Consider the following 21,571-nt stretch of genomic DNA (forward strand, 5'->3'; position numbering starts at 1 on the left):
GGCACTGGCCTGGGAGTTAGGGGTTTGCATTCAGTTCACAATTTGTGTACCTGCTCTTTTAGGTGAATAATGTAATCCCTGTTCCTCCACTGTGATATAGGGAAAATCCCACACCCTAGAGGTGTTGCAAAGATGTACATTCTCCAGCATATATCCTCTGACCCCACAGTGATGGGGTCCATTTAAGATCTGTTGTCACCTCTGAAAAAGTCTAGCTAAAAATCACAAAGATCACAGGGAGAGTTTTATAACAATGTGGAGGATGATCCAGTATCCTGGCCATTTCTTCCCAATAAAAACAGATAGCTGCATGGGAGTTATCAGTGAGCTCCACTTGCCTTCAGGGTAATTATGCAATTGGTACTGGACATGCTATGTTTTAAAGTGCTTCTGAGCTCCTCCAGGTATGAAAGGGGCTATATACAAACAAGGCTATTCTGTTCCCGAGTTGTGCACTGCCTCGGTGTGAGCAACTACAAGTGGCAGGAAAATTCTCTAGGTAAAGGACAGCATTAATAGGGAAAACACTGCATACAGTATGAATATGTGGGAGGGAGCCAGAGTTTGAATGAACGCACAGATTGAACCAGGCCAGTGGTTTTTATCCCTTGATCTCAGGACAGAGGTCAGTTGTTGGAGCAAGATGGGGAACTCCAGGCAGGATGAATACAGAAACTAAAATAACCCCTCAACCAAGAGAAGAGTGGGCTTCCTGCAGGTCAGGGATGCAGTCTGTTGAGAGGGAATCCCAGAACTAATCAAGGAGAGAGAAAGGGTCTTCTCTCAGTCCAGGAAAAGCTTGATCCTTTTTCCCTCTTGACCATAGTCCTAAATCACACTGATCAGGACAAAGCCTGTCAGCCCACACCTGGCAGTACAGTTTTTATAACCTGCACCAAGGATATTTGCACTGGGAACACTCAGCATTCAGCTCCCATTGTTGCAATGGGAAGTCATTCCCATTCTGAAAGGTTTTGGCTGATGAAAGTGTGAGACACAAAGATGGTGGAAAACACTGTACTAAGCTGCTCTGTCTCTGTTGCAGGGAGAGCCAGGACTGGAAGGGGACAGCGGCCCACTCGGACCAGATGGTGTGAAGGTAAAACTCCCTTTTACAGCATGTTCCTGGTCCACAGGTTTCTATGTAGTCCCCCTCTGCAAAAGGGCCAGAAAGACCAAGTACCAAGCAAAAGCACTAAACTAGCTACCTGACCCCGGCCCCAAGACTCATGTACCACAGATCCCTTCCCTATGCCCAGCCCAGTAGCTAGGGTTGGAGGAGCAATCCCAGAATGACCTCGCAGGAATCCAGGGAAGACCTTTCCCTTCTTTGTTAGCTGCTGGGTTTATCTTGCATTGTTGGAAACCTATGTGCCCCCATCAACCCCCAGCTCTGGGTTTCCATTAAGTGACTGTAACTTCTCTGATCCAGGCCCTCTCAGACTTTGCCTATGTACCACTCTGATCAGCCCCCCTTCTCCCAGACTATTTCTGTTCTATAAACAACCACTCCCAAGGCTTTGTGTATGGCAGGAAGTTGTAGATGCTTTCAGCCAAACTCGAGTCTAATTGGAGCCTTACAGGGTTGCTTGGTGGGCCTTTCTTTGCTGTGTGGTCTATACCGCCCCACCTGGATGGATGAGAGCAACTTCTACCAAATTTCTGGCTAACAACAGCCTTTTCCATCATATTCTCTTCTCTGTACAAACTCACTGGCGGTCCAGTCTCTGGGAAGTGAATCCACATTCTTCTCCCTTGCCATCCAGCCAGAAATTAAAAGGAAGCTGAAGAAGCCTTTTACCTCCTCCATGAGAGATGCCATCCTCAGCCAGAATTAGATTGGGTCTTTAAAATCTTGTCTGCCAAAGACTCCAACAGCTCCCCAGTGGTGACAGGAATATGCAGCTACCAGGGATGCCTCTCTGCCTCCTATGCTCCCCCAAAACATGCTCTTGACCAAGGGATTCCAACACGTCAATCCTTCAATGCCCCTCCAAGATGATGCTTTTGGACTTTTCCTCATCACAGCATTACTTTGGCCTCTAGCTTTCCCACTTACATAGACGCAGATTTCATTTAACATGTAATGTCTTTAATGCAATACTGCATCAACTTCTTCCAGTGGCTTGGACCTCATAAAGAAGTTTGAATCAACAGGTGCCCTGAAGCAACTGGTCCTTCCACTCAACCAATAGAAGCTCCTGCACTTAGATCCAAAGCTCCCAAATTCAGTCCTCAGAAACACAGCAACTGGGGGCATCTTTACATTTGTGCTGCAGGGTTAGGGACCCATTTTATGTCTGGATAGCACCCAGGACATGTTAAAATCCCAAGTCCACATGCTGTTATGCCAATTCAATTTTTGCACCTCTACCCACATTTTTGGTGCAGCTCATAAGCTTCCTCAGAGATCTCCAGAAAGGTCAAACTCTTCTTCAAAAACTAGTGGCAACAGCTCATTTTGCTTGTGTCCGTTTCCACAGATTATATTTTTCACTGATCAAAAATTCCTTAGGGAAATCAAGGTGTGTCTGGAGATTTTAACAGCCCCACTGGCCATATCACTATTTGCAAGTGATGTAATAAATTCCTCCTCCTCTTGGTGGTACCTGCAACCGCTGATTCATCCTTTCATTGCATCATTTCTCAAACTCCTCTGAATTTGTCACCTTGCCTTTGGAATCCAGTCCAAATTTCTGTGTTCATGTAGCCCATCAGTCCAAATAGAACAAGAGTTTTATTCCATGGCAAGTAAAACTGGCCAGTCCCACAGCAAAGGCTTGCAGTTTATTGCTTCTCTCGTTCTTTTTAATGCTGGATATCAAATCAAATGCTCCCTCCTTACAAGGTGATCGAGTATTTCATATTTTCTTGCCATGGTGCTGTTTCATCTCCAAGAGGCCTTGAACCATTCCAGTTCCTCCCAACCTATGTGTTCCTCCGGACAACTGAACCGTTGCTGTTCATTGTGCAAATATTTGTTTAACAACAGTGTATAAAGGACACGATTCTACTTTTACTAAGGCAAGTGTAAATCAGAACCAACTCCACTGAGGTCAGTTGGTATAAAACTGCTATAAGAGTAGACTTTAACCCTTAAATTTTCCCCCAAACAAGCCATGTAATCCATCATGAGAACAGCATTTTGACACAAGTCTTTGCACCTCACACTGCAGCTGCAAATCCTTTATGGGAGCAAGATGACATTGTTCTACAGCATGTTCATTCTGGACTCGAGGTGCTTCCCACAACCTCTTCCAGCAGGCCAGTGTCGGCAAACTTTGCAACTATACAAAACTCTGGGGCTTTTGGTTGAATCAAGAGACTCTGTTTTTGACATTTCATCTGACTTTCTCATTCTGTGTGGGAAACTACTGTTTTGTTCTTTTATAGGGACTAGAGGGTTCAAACTGACCTCTCCCATGGCTGAGTGCCTGTCTTTCTAGACATGAAAGTTTGAAATATTAAATTAATAGTTCAGTATTCATTCAATATTTAATATTTCAGTATTCATTTAATAGTTCAAACTTGACTATTAAATTCATTTTGTTTTCTGGCAAGAGCCATGTTTGATCGGTGGTTTGTTGGTATTGAAAAGCTCACACCCTCCATTCTTTCACAGGGAGACAAAGGAGAACAAGGCCCAGAAGGAGAGAGAGGAGAAAAAGGTTCTGAAGGGCTGAAGGGGAAGGAGGGGCCTCCTGGATATCCCGGAATGACAGGTGTCCGAGTGAGTTTGAGAAACCAGTTTGCGTGTCTCTGTCCATCTGTCCTTCACTTTCTTTCTACAGGGATGGTTACTGTGCTCCAAAAACTTGCACTTGTTTCATTTTGTATATCTAAAATAGTATTAGCCCAGCAACATGTTGTGCATTCTGTCTCTCTGCATTCTGCTGCATTTGATTTGAATCTGCAGTGGTGTTCCTTCCTCAAAGGAGCAATAAAAACATGTGTGTATTCATTCTAAACCTGTGCACACAAAATGATGGTCATCTCAGTCATCGTGGGAGACGGAAGCCCCCAGCACTTCAAACACGGCACGCCACAGCTCAAGTTAAATGAGTGAAATCAAATCTTTCTGTTAACTCCAGTGAGCTTGGAATCAGGCACTGAGAAGCTGTAAGAATGGTATATCTCTGGACTGATGCAATGCAAACACTGACATCTCTCCTGATAGCCAAAAGTTCATTTATTAAGTCATCTACTGCATTTATATTGCAGCTGATTGAAAAGGCAGGGTCCAGTAGTAGGTGCTCCCAGGAAGTAGGAGAGAGCTTTCAGTATGTTTGGAGGTATTTGCTTCATTTAAACTTAGTACTTTTTTTTTCACATAGCCTGCTACTGGAAATGTCCCAACCTTTTACCAGCTGGTGATACCGATTGCTGTAGACATTGCACAGTTGCAACAGGGCATAACAAAAGGCACCTACCTATACACGTGCCCGACACCTGCTCCAATGCTTGCTAATTAGCATGCAATAGAGCAGACTCAATTAATCGAGTCTGCTGGAGTGTGCTAATTAGCACACTCCAGCAGTCTCGGCATCACATGTTTTCATCATCCCCACTTGAAAATGGTGGCAGGGACACTTTAACTGAAGCTCATTGAATGAGCTTTAGTTAAAGCACCTAGCACCATTTTGAAGCACAGGATGTTGAATACACAAGATGATGCAGGTGCTTTAATTAGAGCAGCTCCTGCAAGCCGCTCTAATTAAAGCGCCGTCCCGTCCCCCCCCCCCGAGCATGTGTAAAGACACCCACAAAGGTTTCACCAAGTCTGCTGATAACATGTCAATACCTGCATTCTCTGAATTAGCACTTAGGAACAATAGAGCATCCATTTTAAAAGAAAGGTGCTTGTGTGACCTTGGGCAGGTGACTTAACCTCTCTGTGCTTCAGTTCCCCATCTGTAAAATGGGGATGATACCACCTCTCTACCTCAAAAGGGGCTCATATTCTGTGGCAATGGGGACCATACAAGTTCTTAGCTAGATACCCCTGACTTAACATCTAGAATTAGGACTGCTTACAAATGTTTAAAAAACAAAACACATGAGCTTTACTGGAAGATGCAGCTTCGACCGGGCTCTGCAGTATCTGATCAGGCACTTCAGTAGGGCTTTTTGGCACTTTTAGCTAAAGCTGATTCAATCAGCTATTAAATAAAACACCAAAAAAGACACACTCAAGTGCCCAATCTATACAGATGTTGGGCAATCCAGGTCCACTGATGCACTGCCTCTTCTGGGCATGCACTGGGCTCAGCGCAAGAACGCGCCAAGTTTAAAGTAAAACATCGGTTTTTTAACATCTGAATGCAGTCTAGATGTTTAACGGGTTTCACTCTGTTTCTGCAGTCTCTTACTCCCAATTCCTTGCCTATATTCAGTTGTTCTTCTTAACAGTATAGATAACAAATGGGAGAAACTGGCAGGGAGAGAGTGCTGATTCCCACAGAAAAATCCTATTTGCATCTGGTTTAACCAGGGGTCTGACTTCATCATTACATAACAAAATAATCACAACTGGCTCTGTGACCAGAGATGGGGCCAGAGACACATGGGAGGATCTGAGCTGAAAGTTAGCTGATGGGGATGAATGAAGAACATGGTCCTCTGCCCAAATGAGGTGCAGGAAACCTAGCCTAAAACAGTTCAGGAATGGCCTGTCTGTCCAGACTGGCCCAAAACAGAAGTCAGACCCTCTTGTTTGAATTGCAAAGTAGAGTTTATTAACCAGGCTTGTCAGCAATGCAGTTTTCCTTTTTGTGGATTAAAGTCTGTCTGGGGTGTGGTGATGACTTTTGAGTTATTTTTCCTTAAGGAACTAGCACAGCCCCCTTCAGTAATGCTAGCCAATCTGACTGTCAGTCCCAGTTGGTCTCTCTTCCTTGCACACTGTATAAATCTGCCTCTTTATGCAGCCAAAAAATATATTGGTTCCATCATTCATCACACCTCTCTACTGAACTAGTTCTGGTATAGGTATATAATCAAGCTCTCCATTATGAAAAGAACCAAGGTTTTGAGGTGTTGGTATCTTTGAAGAGAGGAGGCAACTGTAGAGTCAAGTATCTGTGAGCATGGGTGGTGACTGCTGCCTTGTTATTGAAATATGTAGCTTTTCCTCATTCCTCCTATGCCTGAGGTAGTGGAAGGGTGTGGGTAAAAGTAACCAGGTGTAGGTCAGATTTATGCTAATGTTATTTTGGGTCAAGGTTAAGACTGACACTGAGTTGACTGGAAATTTGAAATGTTGCCTTAATATACCAACTTGTTGGCGTTATACAGCACTATAATTATGTAGTACTCTCGAGACAAATGGGGTCCCACCGGTGCTGCCTCAAAGAGCTTGCAGTCTGAGCCCCTGATCGGTAACACACCCCCGCACCTACAAAGAGCGCTGTACAGGAGTGGGCATGTGGGTCCAAGCCTGCAACCCCTCACTCACAGAAGTAATCCTAGTAAGACAGAGCATGCTAATAAATGCTGCAGTTCCACCTGTATTTCCAGGCTGGCATTGCTTGTTGCTCAGCATTGCTTCCTGCCTTCTGTGTGCTCTTGGCTGGTTCACTTGTTTATACTCTGCATGTTTCTAAACTGGTACAAACACAAAAATCATGCAAGTCTTATTAAGTGATAGCGTTTAAAATATAGGTTATAGCACATTCCCACACTGCTTTTTGCCAAGTCGTGCCTGGGAACGTGGTAACTTTTCTGGTTTATTTTTAAGAAAATGTTGATACAGTGAAGATGCCTGCCTCTACTTACTTTCACTTGCTTTTTACTGCAAGGCATCATCGAGCCTTCTAATATTTTTAATAACCATTTTTATATATCCCAGTTGTCAAAAAACAGGCAACTTTTATAGCAAGGTCAAACTAAACTTAGAGTAGTAAATCTGCCTTAGCTAATCTATTGGTTCTTTTCTAGTTTATAGGCTGGCATTCTTGTTCCCAGCAGAGTAGGTTAAAGAGGCAGGTTCTCTGGCAGAAGTTCTCTCTCCTCCAACTTTTCTTCCTAGCAAGCTTTTTTATTAATGATTCATACAGAAAATGCACAATATCTATTAGGTCCCTCCTCCACTCTCCACCAAAAGAGAGTTTAGAAAACCAACAGCGGATGCCAGCAGAGATAACAGTGATCCCACTGCAAATCCTCAGTTTGAAATGAGGTGGAATAAAAACAAATATTTGGGCCTTCCACTACTAGGGGACTGCCACAAAAGCCAGCTCACACAGCCTGCTACAGTATGTAGCAGAAAAGGGCAATTTGCAGATATTGCAAAAGGATCAGGAAAAGTTCATCAGAAAAATCTCATAAGACTATTAACACAAGGACAAACCCTAAATCCGTTCTCAGACAAAGTCTCACAAAGAATCTCTGCAAATTTTTCAACTTGAGTCAGCAAAGAAACTTAGTGGAGGGGAAGAGAATGAGAATGGGTATATTTTACACACACCATGCAGGGGGATGTTGCATGTACACAACACAAGCTGCATGCATTAAATAGACTAGCAGAAATATCCTAATTTATATGTTAGCTTGATTTGGGCATTGTCGTTTACAGCTGCCGCATCTTCAGCAAGAGTCTACTTAGGGTGTCATACTAAGGTCCCAATACACGTGAAAGTCTCATCATAATCCAAGACTTCATCCAATATTCACCTGCCCCTATCTGGCCAGGCTGGGAACGGTAACTTCTGTACCAATATTTACAAAATATCCCACTTACCTAAATTAAACTGAGGCTATGGGGCAAAGGGAGGATGGGCACTCTCTTCTCTCTAAATGGAAGAGGTCAAACAAGATGGCCCTCAGTCTCATGGCTTGTGCCAGAAACCTAAGAAACAGTTGCTGCTGGTACTTTCTATTTCACCCTGCCACTAGTGCCGGTAAAACCATTAGTGGTGGTTCCACATTAGTATTTATTGCAACAAAGCTACAAAACCCATCAGGAGCTCCTGTTGCAGAAGAACTTTCTGTCCCACATAATTCCTGCATAATGATTGCATTCATGTATCTAGATGTGAAAACAGATATTGGTCCCCACAGACTGCAAGCGATGGGGGTCACCAAGAGTGTGTCCTAATGGCAGTTTTGTAGATTGTAAAGCCAGAAGGACCATTAGAGCCTTTTACCTGACCTCTACTATACCATGACCATGATCTTTCATCCCAAAGTCCACGCATCATGCCAATATCTTATGATTGAGCCAGAGCATGTTTATTTTAGCAAGACAGCCAATGGTAACTTAAAGTTCTTCTGTGAAAGGCATTTTTTCACTAGGAACTAGACCTAAAACTGCCAAACTCATTTTACCTGTCAAGTAACACCCTTCAGATGCAATCATCTTTTGGTCAGCATGAACAATATTACTCCACTCAAAGGAGATTTATTTAATCCTCCATGGTAATACTTTCTGATTCTGGTTTAATCAGGAACATAATTTTATTGCCAGGGCCTCATATCACCCTTACTGTAATTCTAATGCACTTTAACCCCTACTGAACACTGCACAAATAACTAAAGACCCAAAAAACAATGACAGAGCTGCTAATGTTACCGTGGGGACACCCACAACCTGCCTCCCATTTTATTTCTCTGTCTCTGAATTGCATTATTTCTGTGGATTGGCAAGTGCTTGTTTCAGCAGTTTGCCTGTCTGAGTCTACATTGCTGCATGCATGTTTTAGAGAAGAGGAGGAGTTTCAGAGAACTGAGGTTTGGATGACCCAGGATGGTCAGCCCTTGTGTTAAAGTCTTTATTTTAACCATGTAGGCAGTTCTGTAATATTTTACAGGTGTTAGATTAGGAAAGGAGCAAAGTTACTATTGGTATAGGGCAGTAGTATCACTGCACTTCTGCTGCACAATCACTGGCTGGATGTCATGTAACCCAAAGGGGTAGTGGAGTAACCTTGCAGGGTTGTACACCTCTTCCTATCCCTGCTCTTGTGCTCTTTTATGCAGCTCTGTAGTGGGACCTTTGGCTGGTTTCTTCTTTCCTCTAATGCATACCTACTGCATCTTGCTGACTGCCTTCTGCACTCAGTGATTTGAACTCAGATCCTTGCTCATTTTGTCTAACAGGATCCCTGGCTTGTTTGAGCTGTATGAAGCTGATACTATATCTTTATTCTTCTCACAAGGATTCAGGGGTTGTTTGAGCTTTGGCAGCTCAGAGGGCAGCTAGAGAAGAGGTGCCCAAGTGACTGGTCTGGGTACAATAAGTTGGCTCAGGGGTGAACAAAGCAAGTGCAGGAATAGCATCAGCTGGCAGGGTCAGAGACTCCATTTGTGTTTTCAGCTGAGCAAAGGAATCGCTGTGATCCATGGCCCCTCTGAAATCAGGGGTGAGGCAATCTGATTATCACTGTAGAGCAAAACTGTGGTTTTCTGGAACTTGGAACCAATACATCTGCCATCCCCATAACTGTAAGAGGGGACTTGTATGTCTCTGCCCCAAGAGCAAAAAAAAACATTGTGAGAGGGCAGCATGCACTCACTCCAAATCCCTGTTGTGTATCGATAAGAATATAGGAAGTGCCATGCTGAGTCAGACCAATGGTCCATCTAACCCGGTATCCCACCTCCAAGTGGATGCAATAGAGGTGGAGCAGTGAGCCAGAAATCTATAGGGTGATCTATCTCCTATTCAGTATCCTACTTGGCATCCACCACTATTGGTTTAGAGATGGCAGAGGAAACATCTCCAACTGTTCTGTTCAATAATCATTAGCAGATCTATCACCTACAAATTATCCAGTCCCTTTTTGAACCTATGTCATCTGCTTCCACCACCTCCTATGGCAATGAACCCCATAAGCTAACAATGTGTTGATTTAAAAAAGTACTTTTTCATGTTAGTTTTAAACCTGTCACCTACTAATTTCAGCAGGTGCCCCCTAGTTCTAGTATTTTGGGACTTGGTGAACAACAGTTCCCTGTTCACTTGGTCTGCGGCCTTCATGATTTTATAAACCACTATCTTATCCCCCCTCTCCACCTTTCTTCTCCTTTCCAAATTGAAGAGTCTTATCATGTTTAGCCTCTCTCAGTATGCCAGCTGCTCCATGCCGCTCATCATTTTGGTTGCCCTTCTCTGTACCTTTTCTAATTCCACTACATCCTTTTTCAGATGTGAGGACCAGAGCTGTACACAAGTGTTCAAGATCAGGGTGCGCCATGAATTTTTATAATGACATGATGTTCTCCGTTTTGTTTTCAGTTCCCTTTTTAATGAAGCTCAACATTTTATTAGCTTTTTTTGGTCACCACTGCATGTGGAGCTGACAGTTTTAGAGAACTATTATATTTACTGGAATACAAAATGAGGTGTTTTACCCCTATCAGCATGGGGTGGGGAAAGCCCGCATCTTACATTCACATACAAGGAAACCTCATTAAGTGCATTGTCTATCATGAAACTGCTGCCAAAAGCAGTATGTGCTTAATAATGGAAACTAACTGTGAAGGTGATTAAGTGTAGCCAACACTGAGCATAACTATAAAACATATGGCCCATATTTTTATTTATGTATATCTCTCTCTCAATATCACAGTACTTCTACCAAAAGTGTCCTGTGGCCGCTATGGCTTACCTGACACTCCAAAGCATATCATTACCATTACATCATACACATTCCCATCGCAATATCAATGCACTGCACCGGCATGTCTGCCACCATCACCCTTCTGAAAAAGATACACAGTAGTACCCATTGTGCACAGTCCCCCTCAGTGCCAACTCTTTTAGGTCATGGTGAGCCACTCTATTGTATACAGTCTGACTACCTCTGCATTCCTACAGCTGAACTGTGCCTTTCTTTCCCATTTCCCATGATTCTTATTTCTTCAGCAGCCTTAAATGCCTGTCAAACACCACCAAACAAGGCCCCAAACAGTTCACCCAGAATACCTGTTACCCCCTCTCTCAGCTTGTCACATATGATTAGTGTGGCCCCTCCCTCCATGAGGTTGCCCTGTGCCTCATCTGCATATACACTTTTGGAGGATCCCAGGAGACATGACAAGAACACCTGGTTCCAGTTATGAGTGGGGGGTGCTAATGAGCACATGAATACTTTGGGGGGTGATGGTATCTGGAGTATGCACACATACTGACCAGTGCCAAGCTTTGAAGTTGGGGGAATGGGGCAGAGGACCAGGGACCACCTGTTCCCCTCAGATTTATTTTCCCTGCTGTAGAGATGGGAGGGGGACAAATTCAAGGCAAACATCCAATAATTAGATCCTATACCTTTTCCATATATAGAATCTAATTATTGGGGTGTCTTCTTATGTTTCAGTAAATATGGTGTCTACAAAGACTCAAAGGTCTCTTTTCTGAGTCAAAACAGCTAGTTCAGAATCCAACATTGTGTCTGTATAGCTGAGGTTATTTTTCTCCAGGTGCATTACTTTGTACTTGTTGACATCTGCCAGTTTGCTGCCCATTCACTTAGCTTGGTGAGATCTTTCTGCAGATCCTCTCCATCAGCTTGGGACTTGACTACCCAGAATGATTTGGTATCATCTGAAAACGTGTACATTTCACTGCGTGCTCCCATTTCCACGCCAGTGATGAAAATGTTGAACACAATTGGGACAAGCACAGTTCCCTGCAGAACCCCACTTTTGACCTCCCTCCATTCTGAAAAAAGGACCATTTAGCCCAACCATTTGCTTCCTCTCTTAACCAGATCTCAGTCCACAAAAGGACTTTTCTTCTAATTTCATGGCAGTGCAGTTTTCTTAAAAGCCTTTGGTGAGGAAACTTGTTGAAAGCTTTTTGAAACTCCAAATATATTTATGTCCACTGGACCCCCTTGACCACAGGCGTGAAAACTCCAGCAGGTTGGTGAGGCAGGATTTCCCTTTACAAAACCATATTGAGTCTTTCCCAGCAGATCATATTTGTCCATGTGACTGCTGATTTTATTCTTTATTATAGATTCCACCAACTTGCCTGGGATGGAAATGAAACTGTACCCTAGTCTGTAGTTCCCAGGATCACCTCTGGAGCTGTTTTTGAAGAGGGGTGTTAGGTTGGCAGCCCACCTGTCTTCTGGCACAGAGGCCGTTTGTAACCAAAGGTTAAAATACTACTGTCAGCATTTCTGCGGTTTCACCTTTGAGTTCCTTCAAAACACTCAGGTGAATGCCATTCGGTCCTGGTGACTTATTCTGCTCCATATAACTGAGGTTGAGCTGAACCAAGAGTTGAAATCACCATTATATAACAGGAACAGCAGCAGCTTGCCAGGAATAGGACATGAAGAGCCAGCAGCTGAGAGTAACCTCTCTCAACTAAAATATTCCTCTGTAACCCTCCTCTATTTTCATTCTACAAAGAATCCAGCATTTCAGCTTCTTCCCTCTGAGAACAACTAATCAGCCAGTGGCTGTGTGAAGGGCCAAGCCAATTGGCAAGAATATGGTAGTGGATTTCCAGCTGCTCTCCATAGCTGAGCGCTGTGGTTTTCGTAATGTGCTGGTCTTCGTACAAGTCGGATATCTGATAGCAGGGGTTTTACAATTCCAGGAAAGTAACTGTAGAGCACAAAAAGTAATGAAATACACCATGCTCTAAAACAAGAAAATCCCTCGTTTTACAGCAAGGCGGGGAGCTAAATCTGCTCTCTTTAGACTTCTCTGCTTTTAACCTTAAATTGGATCTGTAGTGTCATTTGCAGCCATGTCACAGATAAGAAAGCCCATGAGCCGGACCCTCTACCAGTGTAAATTGTCCCAACTCCATTGCATTAGCTGAAGATCTGGCTTGATGCATCATCACTGCTGTCTCTCAGCCTGGTGCAGGGGATCTAGATAACCGAGCAAAACAGAGGAGCTCTAGGGACTGGTAAATGTCTTCTTAGTACAACTGTGTGACAAGGCCTGGGGCCTGCACAACTTTGTCTCCTTGGCAAGGCCTCTCAAAAGTGTAGGAGGTAGGATAATAAAGCAGGGCTGGACTGAAGGTCTGTTCAGTTTTTCAGGGGAAGTACACAGGAAACTCAGTGCATTGCGGAGGGACAGGATAAGGCCACTGCAGCAACTGAGCCCTTGAGGAAGTTGTAAGTGGGGATGCATTGGTTCTGGCTCCAGCTGCCTTCATGAGTGTGAATTATACTTTAAGACTTTCTACTTAAAGCATCAACACAGAATCAGTCTTTGAGCAGCAAGTGCCCCGAGTAAGTGGCCCTAGCATTGGGTTTTGTTGCAAGCTAAGAATACTTTTTTTTTTTAATTTCCTCTTGTGTTAAACCACCTCGTTATCTTCTTTTGTGGTCAACCAATCTAACTCTTCACTCACCATAGGAGGTGAGAAACAGCTGACATTGCCATATTAGCTAAATGGCATCTGACCAGTTTCCAATAGTGTGGCTCTTAATTGCAGTTCTACAATCTCTTCTGCTTTTAACTCCAGGGGTCAGAGAACCTCTGCTTTCTGTAAAGCATAGGGTTGGCAAGCTGGTCAATTGACTGCATATATTTTTAAAAGAGTATACATTTTTTACCCAAAAACCCCTACATTTTTTGTAGTTTTCTTGATAGAAATATATATATATATATTTTTTTTTTTACACATTTCTTAAATGGAAAATGTTTGCTTTTCCTGTGTATTATTTGGACTTATTGGCCATTTTTGACAAGTCAATTGACCAAACTTGTTTTGATCAGTCAAATACCCAACCCTAGTAAAGCACAAAAACTGTCTCTCTTGAACAAAATGGTTCTTGTACTACACTCTATAGCCCATCAGACAGCCTTTACAAAAGAGAACATTTTGACTTAGTGATAGACACTGTGGGAAGTAAGCCTGGGGTCACTCACTCTTACCAAATGATCCACAGTATAGAAAACATGGAGTGTGGTGGCAAAAAGGAGGATTGCTGAAAAGACCAACTTCAGACAGCTCATGGAGCAGCTCAGCAACAACAGTAGCCAGCTTTTATGCAGTGCTTTTCATCAGTACATCTCATGTTTCACTATAAAGGGCAATGCCATTATCCCCATTTTGCAGATGGGAAAACAGAGAGGTGAAATGATGTGCCCAATGTCATCCAGTGGACTAGTGTTAGAGAGTAGACTGCAGGGCCCGGGAGTCCCAGTCAGTTCTCTATGCTGTTGAAACTTCTAAATATCCTTGCTAGAATGGATGCAAAGCAGCAAACTACTGCTCGGTTCAACAAAGCCCATAAGCATGCATTCATATCACATTGAAATCAAAGGGAGTTAAATGTATGCTTGAAGCTGAACACACAGTTTTTAATTTTGAATATACTTAGTTTGCTGAATCAGGGCCTGAGTGATTGAATCTCTGTGGTTTCAACCCACAGGCATTTCTCTCCCTCTCATTCTGCAAACCGTGTTGCAGTCCACATGCAATTCCAAATTATGCTACAAGGAGCCCTCTCCCACTCCCACTATAATAGCCAAGGCAAGTCTAAAGGCACCAGTTTGGTCTCTGATCAGGAACTGTAAACAGTTGTATTTTAATAGGGTGCGTGTGTTGGGTTTTGTTAGTCTGCTATTTTGGTACTTGTGACTCAGCCTGTCAAATCCATTGTAACCTTCGTGGAATCTAATCCCCTCCAAGCAGCAGGATCCTGCAGTGATTCATGGCGTTCTCCCACAAATCCCCTGGGGCAGTCCATCACCACTGCTCACAAGTTGAGATTGATCAGCCTTCTGCAGCTGAGAAGGGCCAATTGCCTCTGTCAAAGAATTAGCCAGTTCTGCTTGGGCTTTTTGCTGCTCAGGGCCACAGCCACTCCCAGCTGGTCTTTGTTTAGAGTTAATAGGAACTGAAATGAGCCAGAATTTGAAATAAATCCCATTTACTTGGCACAGCCTCTTTCCTGACTCAGACGAAGGAGACGCACTCTTTCTCTTGCCTTACAGCTATTCCAAGATTCCCCTCCTTATTGAGAGACAGGATTTCATTCCCTTCCTCTTCCACAACCCCAGGGCATTCATGTCCTTCAGAAGGAAGGCATTAACCCCTCGTGCTTTGAAAAAAATTACCCACACAGTCCTAACAGTAGCAAATGAGAGTCATGCTGGTTAAAAGGCTGCTTCCCTCTTCTCCCCACCCTCCCCACATCTTTTCAAATAAAACAGCTGATTCTTACAATGGTTCTGATGCTGCTTTGCATGAAAGCTTCACAGTTCAGTACATAGTGATGCTCTGCACTTCTCCCGCATCTTCCATCCAGCTACTAACCATGACTAGCTGCATCTCAGACGCTGCCACCCTCCCCCGTAAACAAGTCTCACTCTCCCAAGGGAGGGAAATGGAAGTAGAGAGCAGTGAAAAGGCTTGCCCAGGCCACGCAACAAGTCGCGGCGGAGCTGAGAATGGAACCCAGCAGTTACACCGCAAGCCCATCGTTCTGCCTCGCTGGTCACTCAGCTGCCCTAAGATGGACACTGGTGACCACAAAGATACTTCTGCAGTTAACTTCAGAAATCACATCACATGTTTATTGTACAGAGGACATGCCATTCTCTGTCATTTTACACTATGACTTCAGGATCTCAGCAAAAAAAATAACTCCATTCAGATGCGCATTCCCAATGCAGGAAACCAATAGTTGTGCATTTCACCTGAATATGGGCTTGGGATTTAAAATGTGAGTACAGATGAGAACTTCTGCAGAATCTGAGGAGTTTGGTTCTGAGGTTTGGGTTTCAGTTCCATGTTTCAAGCTGAATAATTTGACTTAAGTGGATATCACAGTAGTGGTCCCAGTTGCAGCCTCACAACTGGAGTTTTAGCTCTTCTTATAGGATCTCTCATTGCATTTTTAATTTAATTACTGCCAGTGATCTCAGCCTGGGCTCTTCACCCTACTTTCCAGTTATGGCAAACATCCCCTCGCTGCTTCCCAACAGTGACAAATGCGGCCCTCTAAACCTTGAAGAACAGTCGCATCTTTTTTTCCCCATATCCATTCATGAGCTCCTCCTCTTCCAAACTACTGCTAGACAGAGGTTATAAAATGTGTTTCTTATAAATTTGAAACATTTATGGCTTCAAGAGCCCCATCCCAATAATCCCACTAATTTCCTGAGTGCTTGTTGACTGTCCTGTATGGGGGGAAAGCTTCTCTCAATCAAAGCTTTCTCTCAATCAAAGTTTATTAAATGGTAGTCCTCATATGGAGACATTGCTGAGCAGTAGGAAATGATAGGGGGCTTTTTCATTTTCCTTTATAGGAACCGGCTGGCCAGGCCCTTTAACAGTATGGGCATGGGTCATGCTATGGTTCCTCCATTTCATGTCTTACTTGCTAGCGTTATTGAAACTTTAGTTTCTTTCTGCCTTCTTATACCCCTTGAATCCACCCTCAGTTTCAGCATCTCATACTTCCCCTCTCTGTTCACGGCTGCATCTTTTACTACAGAAGTCACATTCTGATTTCCTTCTCTTTGAATGCCTGATTTCTGATTAGAGGAAGTCACCCTGCAGCTTCTATTCAACAACACCTAAAAGGCATTGGAAATGTATTCATACTCAGTTATATTCCTGAGTAGACTAATAGCAGAACTGAAGCTGCCTAAGATTGATGCACGGGATTTAGTAGAGTGTGGCATCCAAATAAAACTGCTTTTTAAGACCAAACAGAATGTTCCTAATAGCCATTTCCTTCATAGCTGCATTGTATTGGAAAGGTCAGGGGCATCTGCATGTGAACTACTGAGTACTTGCAGTTCTTGCTGGATTATGATGATCTTCATTATGATCCAGTCAGGCCAACTAGCTCATATCCTCATTAAGGCTTGCTGTGGATCTATGTCCACATGGGCATCTATACACGTGCTCCAGGGTGGAGTTGGGGGGGAGGGAGGGGTTAATTAAAGCAGTTCCAAGAGCTGCTCTAATTAAAAAGCCTGCAATGTCATGTGTATTCAGCATCCCACACTTCAAAATGGCAGCAGGGGCACTTGAACTACAGCTCGTTCAACGAGCTTGAATTAAAGCACCCCACTGCCATTTTGAAGTGCGGGGACACTGAATAGGCATGACATGGAGACTTCCAGAAGACTTGATTAATCATGCTAATTAGCATGCGTCGGAGCAGACATCCAGCATGTGTCTAGGTGCCCCATGCACTTAAACTGCTGGGAAGTTTGTATTCAGATTCTAGTGTCCCGTTTCTTTTGGCCTCTTATCAGTGTCAGAGTGTTTCCATTCTTGGTAGCTGACCTTGACACCATTCATGTAACGGTCTTGTTTTGTTCTGCTGAGTCCTATTGACTGTAATGCAAATACCGTTTTTATCAGGGAGAATATATCCATTTGCTCCTAACAGCACATGGACAGCAGGCCAAAAACAAAGGAACCGCTGATGTCTATGCTGTGTATTCTCTCCTTGGCTGAGGGAACTCGAATAGACCGCAACCATAAATAAAACGTTTCTGGATACTGATTGAAAATGTACAAAGTGAATCACAACTTAATGTCTGATTGCATACCTGAGACCAGTTTTGCTCAACTTTTGAGCTCCATGGGCTGGATGAGTGGCAAAGGGCCCTGCAGACCCAGATCAGGCCCCATGCCACCTCTGCCCTATGGGGCTTCCCAATGGGTCTGCAAATTTGGCAGCAGGGGAGTGGTTAGCACTCCCCTGCCACCACATTTTTGGACCCATGGGGAAGCTTGTGGGATAGATGAAAATGGGGCCCACAGATTGAGGATTGAGCACCTCTTCCTTAGGCTATGCTATATACCCAAATGAGGGGAGAGGTGGGATGGGAGAAGATGCCAACAGGGGCAAGAAGAGAAAGCTGAATTCAAAGTTGTGAAACAGAAGAGTCTTAGGCCCATTGGTACAGGCACCATTCTCGACCTTTGTAAGGGTTCTTGGAACTTTGCAGACGCCAGAGATCACCAAAAGTTTCTAGATATGTAGGTTAAGCAACTGCCTCAGTTGCCTATGTAAAGCATGGGCACCATATAAGACAGGCTATGTTCTCTTGAAGGAAAAAAGTGGGAAACCCCTTGAGAAAAATGATAGAGTGAAGCACGTGAAGGAACAACTGGATGTTATAGACCGTGGGAAGTTACCAGAGTTTAGAGAACCTTGAACATAGTTAATGAAAACGTAGCTGTTGTAAAGAGCAAAGAAAGGAGATACCTTGTTCAGAAAAGTCAGGAACCCTCAAACACTGAAGCACAAGGCAATGGGATTGAATATTACTCAGGGTAGTTTGAGAAAGGACCGAAAGTTTCTGATGAGGTGAAGGACTTCAGTGGACAGGAATAAATGAAACCCTGAAACCAGAACATTTGCTTCCCACTGTTAAGCCTAGTGGAGATGTCATTGCAAAATGAAAAATGCTGTTTGTCTAGAGGCAAGTCGTAAGACCCAAGTGTCTCAAAACAGGACTCAAATGGTGCATGAGTCTGTGGTGGCTGAATTTCACCTCCCATCTGTAGAGTTGTTAAGGACCTACTGTCCTTGTGGTGCAGAGATTTAATGTAATGGTTTTTTTGCCCCCATTTCAGATTTTGCTTTATTTGCATTTCATGCAAGAAATACAACTCTTGTTGACAATGCCATTGGCAGTTAAAAACATTCCCCTTTGCTTGAGAACTAGTTCATCTGCACTAGAAAATAAGCCTGTTTCCCTCATTAGGAAAGTATCTCATACCTTTAAAAAATATTCCTCAAAAATAGGTCCTTTCTCAAACTTGTAATGAAATTGCAAATGAGCAACACTGCATGGCAAATTTTTGCTTTTCTTAAACAAGTATTGTTGCATACCTAATGGCGTGTGGCTTTATGTGTAAAAATGCTGCTTTCCCACTGTCTCTGGTCAGAAGTACCATCTTCTCCTGGAGTTGCTGGCGTGATATATTTTATTACTGGTTTGATAAACAGTACAGTGTATAAAGAGATATTGCTGTTTTATAAATAATCCCACTTGAGGAGGAAGCTTGGAAAGAAGATTTGTTTTCTTAGCAAGACACCCAAAGTACACACCAAAATGTGTACAAACCTCCTCAAAGAATAAAGAGCATCAAGTGTTTAGTGTCTTGGCTCCCACAGTCATCTGATTCACATCCAGTAAAAAGAACTTAAAGTGAATTTGTCTTATGTATGGGCTTTTCTATAGTGCCCTTCATTGTAGTCTTCAGTAAAGAAGGCAGTAGCTAAGAAAACCTACACCAACAAACCACAAGAGGTAGCAAGAAAAACTAGACTCCCATTTGGGAGACTCTCAGACTCAGTAGTACCAGGCTTCCACAATATTTTCTCACATGGTTTGATCCAAACCCTGATTTTTCCAAATAGAGTACATGAACACTTCAGGGGTCTGGGTGCTCCACAGAGTATCCACACCAACACCCAACTACAACCAGACCATGGGGAGCCAGCCTACCAACTCCTGCTTCTTGCCGTCATCTTGTTCCCCAGAACTAATCATTTGCATTAAACAAAAAAGAAAGTCCACAGTTGTTCCAGTTACTGAGAGATCCTCTAAGAAGTGAACTCAGGACAGCAATTTCTGCATTTGCAGAACCTAAAGCAGTAGCAGAAAGACAAGAGCTGCTCAGTATGTCTTGGAGGTTTCTAACTTGCGTGCCCAATGACAATACTTTCTACATCATGCAATCATAGAAAATTAGGGTTGGGAGGGACCTCAGGAGGTCATCTAAGTCCAACCCCCTGCTCAAAGCAGGACCAGCTATAACTATTCTCCCAGCCAAGGCTTTGTCTAGCCAGGTCTTAAAAACCTCCAAGGATGAAGATTACACAACTCTCTGGGTAACCTGTTCCAGCGTTTTACTACCTTCCTTGTGAGAAAGTTTTTCCTACTATCTAACCTGAACTTCCCTTGTTGCAACTTGAGATCATTGCTCCTTGTCCTGTCATCTGCCACCACGGAGAACAGCCCAGCTCCATCCTCTTTGGAAAGACCCTTCAGGGAGTTGAAGGCTGCTTTTAAATCTCCTCTCAGTCTTCTTTTCTCCAGACTAAATAAGCCCAGTTCCCTCAGTTTGTCCTCGTAAATGATGCCCCCCAACCCCCTCACCATTTTCACTGCCCTCCACTGGACTCTCCAATTTGTCTACATCCTTTCTGTTGTGCAGGGCCCAAAACTGGGCACAGTACTCCAGATGTGGCCTCACCAGGGCCAAATAAAAGGGAATAATCACTTCCCTCAACCTGCTGGCAATGTTCCTACTTTCTGCACAGCTGCTATTTAGCTGGTCAGCCCCCAGCCTGTACTGGTGCATGGGATTGTTCCATCCTAGTGCAGGATTTTGCACTTGTCTTTATTGAACCTCATGGGTGTGTCCAGACGAGCGTGCTCATGCGGCCCTGCAGACCGCATGTGCTGCACATTCAGGCTTTCATTGTGCTGCTGATTTGCAGTGTGGCAGGGTTTTTTTTTGACCCCAGGAGATCCTGGGGTCAAAAAAACCTGCACCTGAAAAAAGTGGGATGGTGCGTGTGGTGGCAGCATGCACTACCTGAAACCAGAGCCTGGCTGGCCAGAGCCAGGCACGGTGGCACATAGTTGTGCCGCTATTTGTCCCTGAGGAAATGCATGGACACATTCATCTTTCAGTGATCTTCCGAGGTCCCTTCCAGCCCTAATGTCTATGAAATCTATGAAACCTGGACACACCCTATAAGATTCCTTTTGGTCCACCATCAACACCATGAAAAGTTTTACATATTGTCCAAACATCTCAGGTCTGCTGATTTGGGTAGGGCAGTTAGGAGAGTGAAGAGAAATTACACATCGGCCCAACAGAGCTGTGCCAGCAAAAGCCCCAGTGTAGAGGCAGTTATAGCAGCAACCAAATCCTTTGGCTGAGGTAGCTCCTGCCAGTCAGGGAGCTGATGGAAACTATACAGTTATAAGTTGTTCCTCCACTCGGGTTGGTGCCAGTACAGCTCTTCTGGCACATCTGTACTAGCAAAACTTTTCGAGAGCAGACCAGGCCAATGAACAGAATGTGAGAATTGTGTAAAATCTGCATGATCTCAGCGAGGACTCATTTAGGATCACCATCAAGTGGGCCTGGGAGACACGGCCAGTTGTTTTCTCCCCCAATTACAAGGGAGCCAGGCCCAAGCTGCTTATCAACACCTGTTGGGACATCTGAGCTATCATTGCCTGAGGATGATGTCAATGCCCAGTGGGCCATGTGAGCCATACTGGGGAAGCCAAGCACACAGCCCCTGGATGTACTTGAACACAATTAAGAGGAACCTGATCCCTGGACACCAGAGGACACGACAGCTCAAATTCTGAACATTGCAAAATGTCCTGTGAAGCCGTGCCTCGTGTGGGCAGAGCTTATTTTGTGAACTGAGCTTGCAAGAGTATCATTACCTTCCCCTAATGTGTGTCCTGCAATACTGGGTTTTTGGTATCCAACACATTAAATGTGGCACTAGTTTGACAAGCTGTAAAACCTTCTGGGGACAACTCTGGTTCGAGCAGCTTGACCTGCGCATAGTTTCATAGTTGGTCGGGTCAGCAGGGACCTGAGCAGATCATCAAGTCCGACCCCCTGCCATGGGCAGGAAAGAGT

General features: G+C 43.9%; 1 protein-coding gene across 6 annotated transcripts in view; it reads left to right on the forward strand.

Annotated features, from left to right (window-relative positions):
* COL27A1 (collagen type XXVII alpha 1 chain) overlaps positions 1–21,571 on the forward strand; it is a 227,542-nt gene that overhangs the window by 169,599 nt on the left and 36,372 nt on the right. For all 6 annotated transcript variants that reach the window (XR_003095497.1, XM_025211218.1, XM_025211220.1 and 3 more), the window contains 2 exons: positions 1,046–1,099; positions 3,623–3,730. Coding sequence is in view for 5 of the 6 variants with exons in the window: in XM_025211218.1 (XP_025067003.1) it covers positions 1,046–1,099; positions 3,623–3,730 (162 nt within the window). In the remaining variant the exon portion in view is untranslated. The remainder of the gene's footprint in view (positions 1–1,045; positions 1,100–3,622; positions 3,731–21,571) is intronic.

The sequence above is a fragment of the Alligator sinensis genome, unplaced genomic scaffold (assembly GCF_000455745.1).
Source record: "Alligator sinensis unplaced genomic scaffold, ASM45574v1 scaffold388_1, whole genome shotgun sequence".
In the NCBI taxonomy this organism is placed as follows: domain Eukaryota; kingdom Metazoa; phylum Chordata; order Crocodylia; family Alligatoridae; genus Alligator; species Alligator sinensis.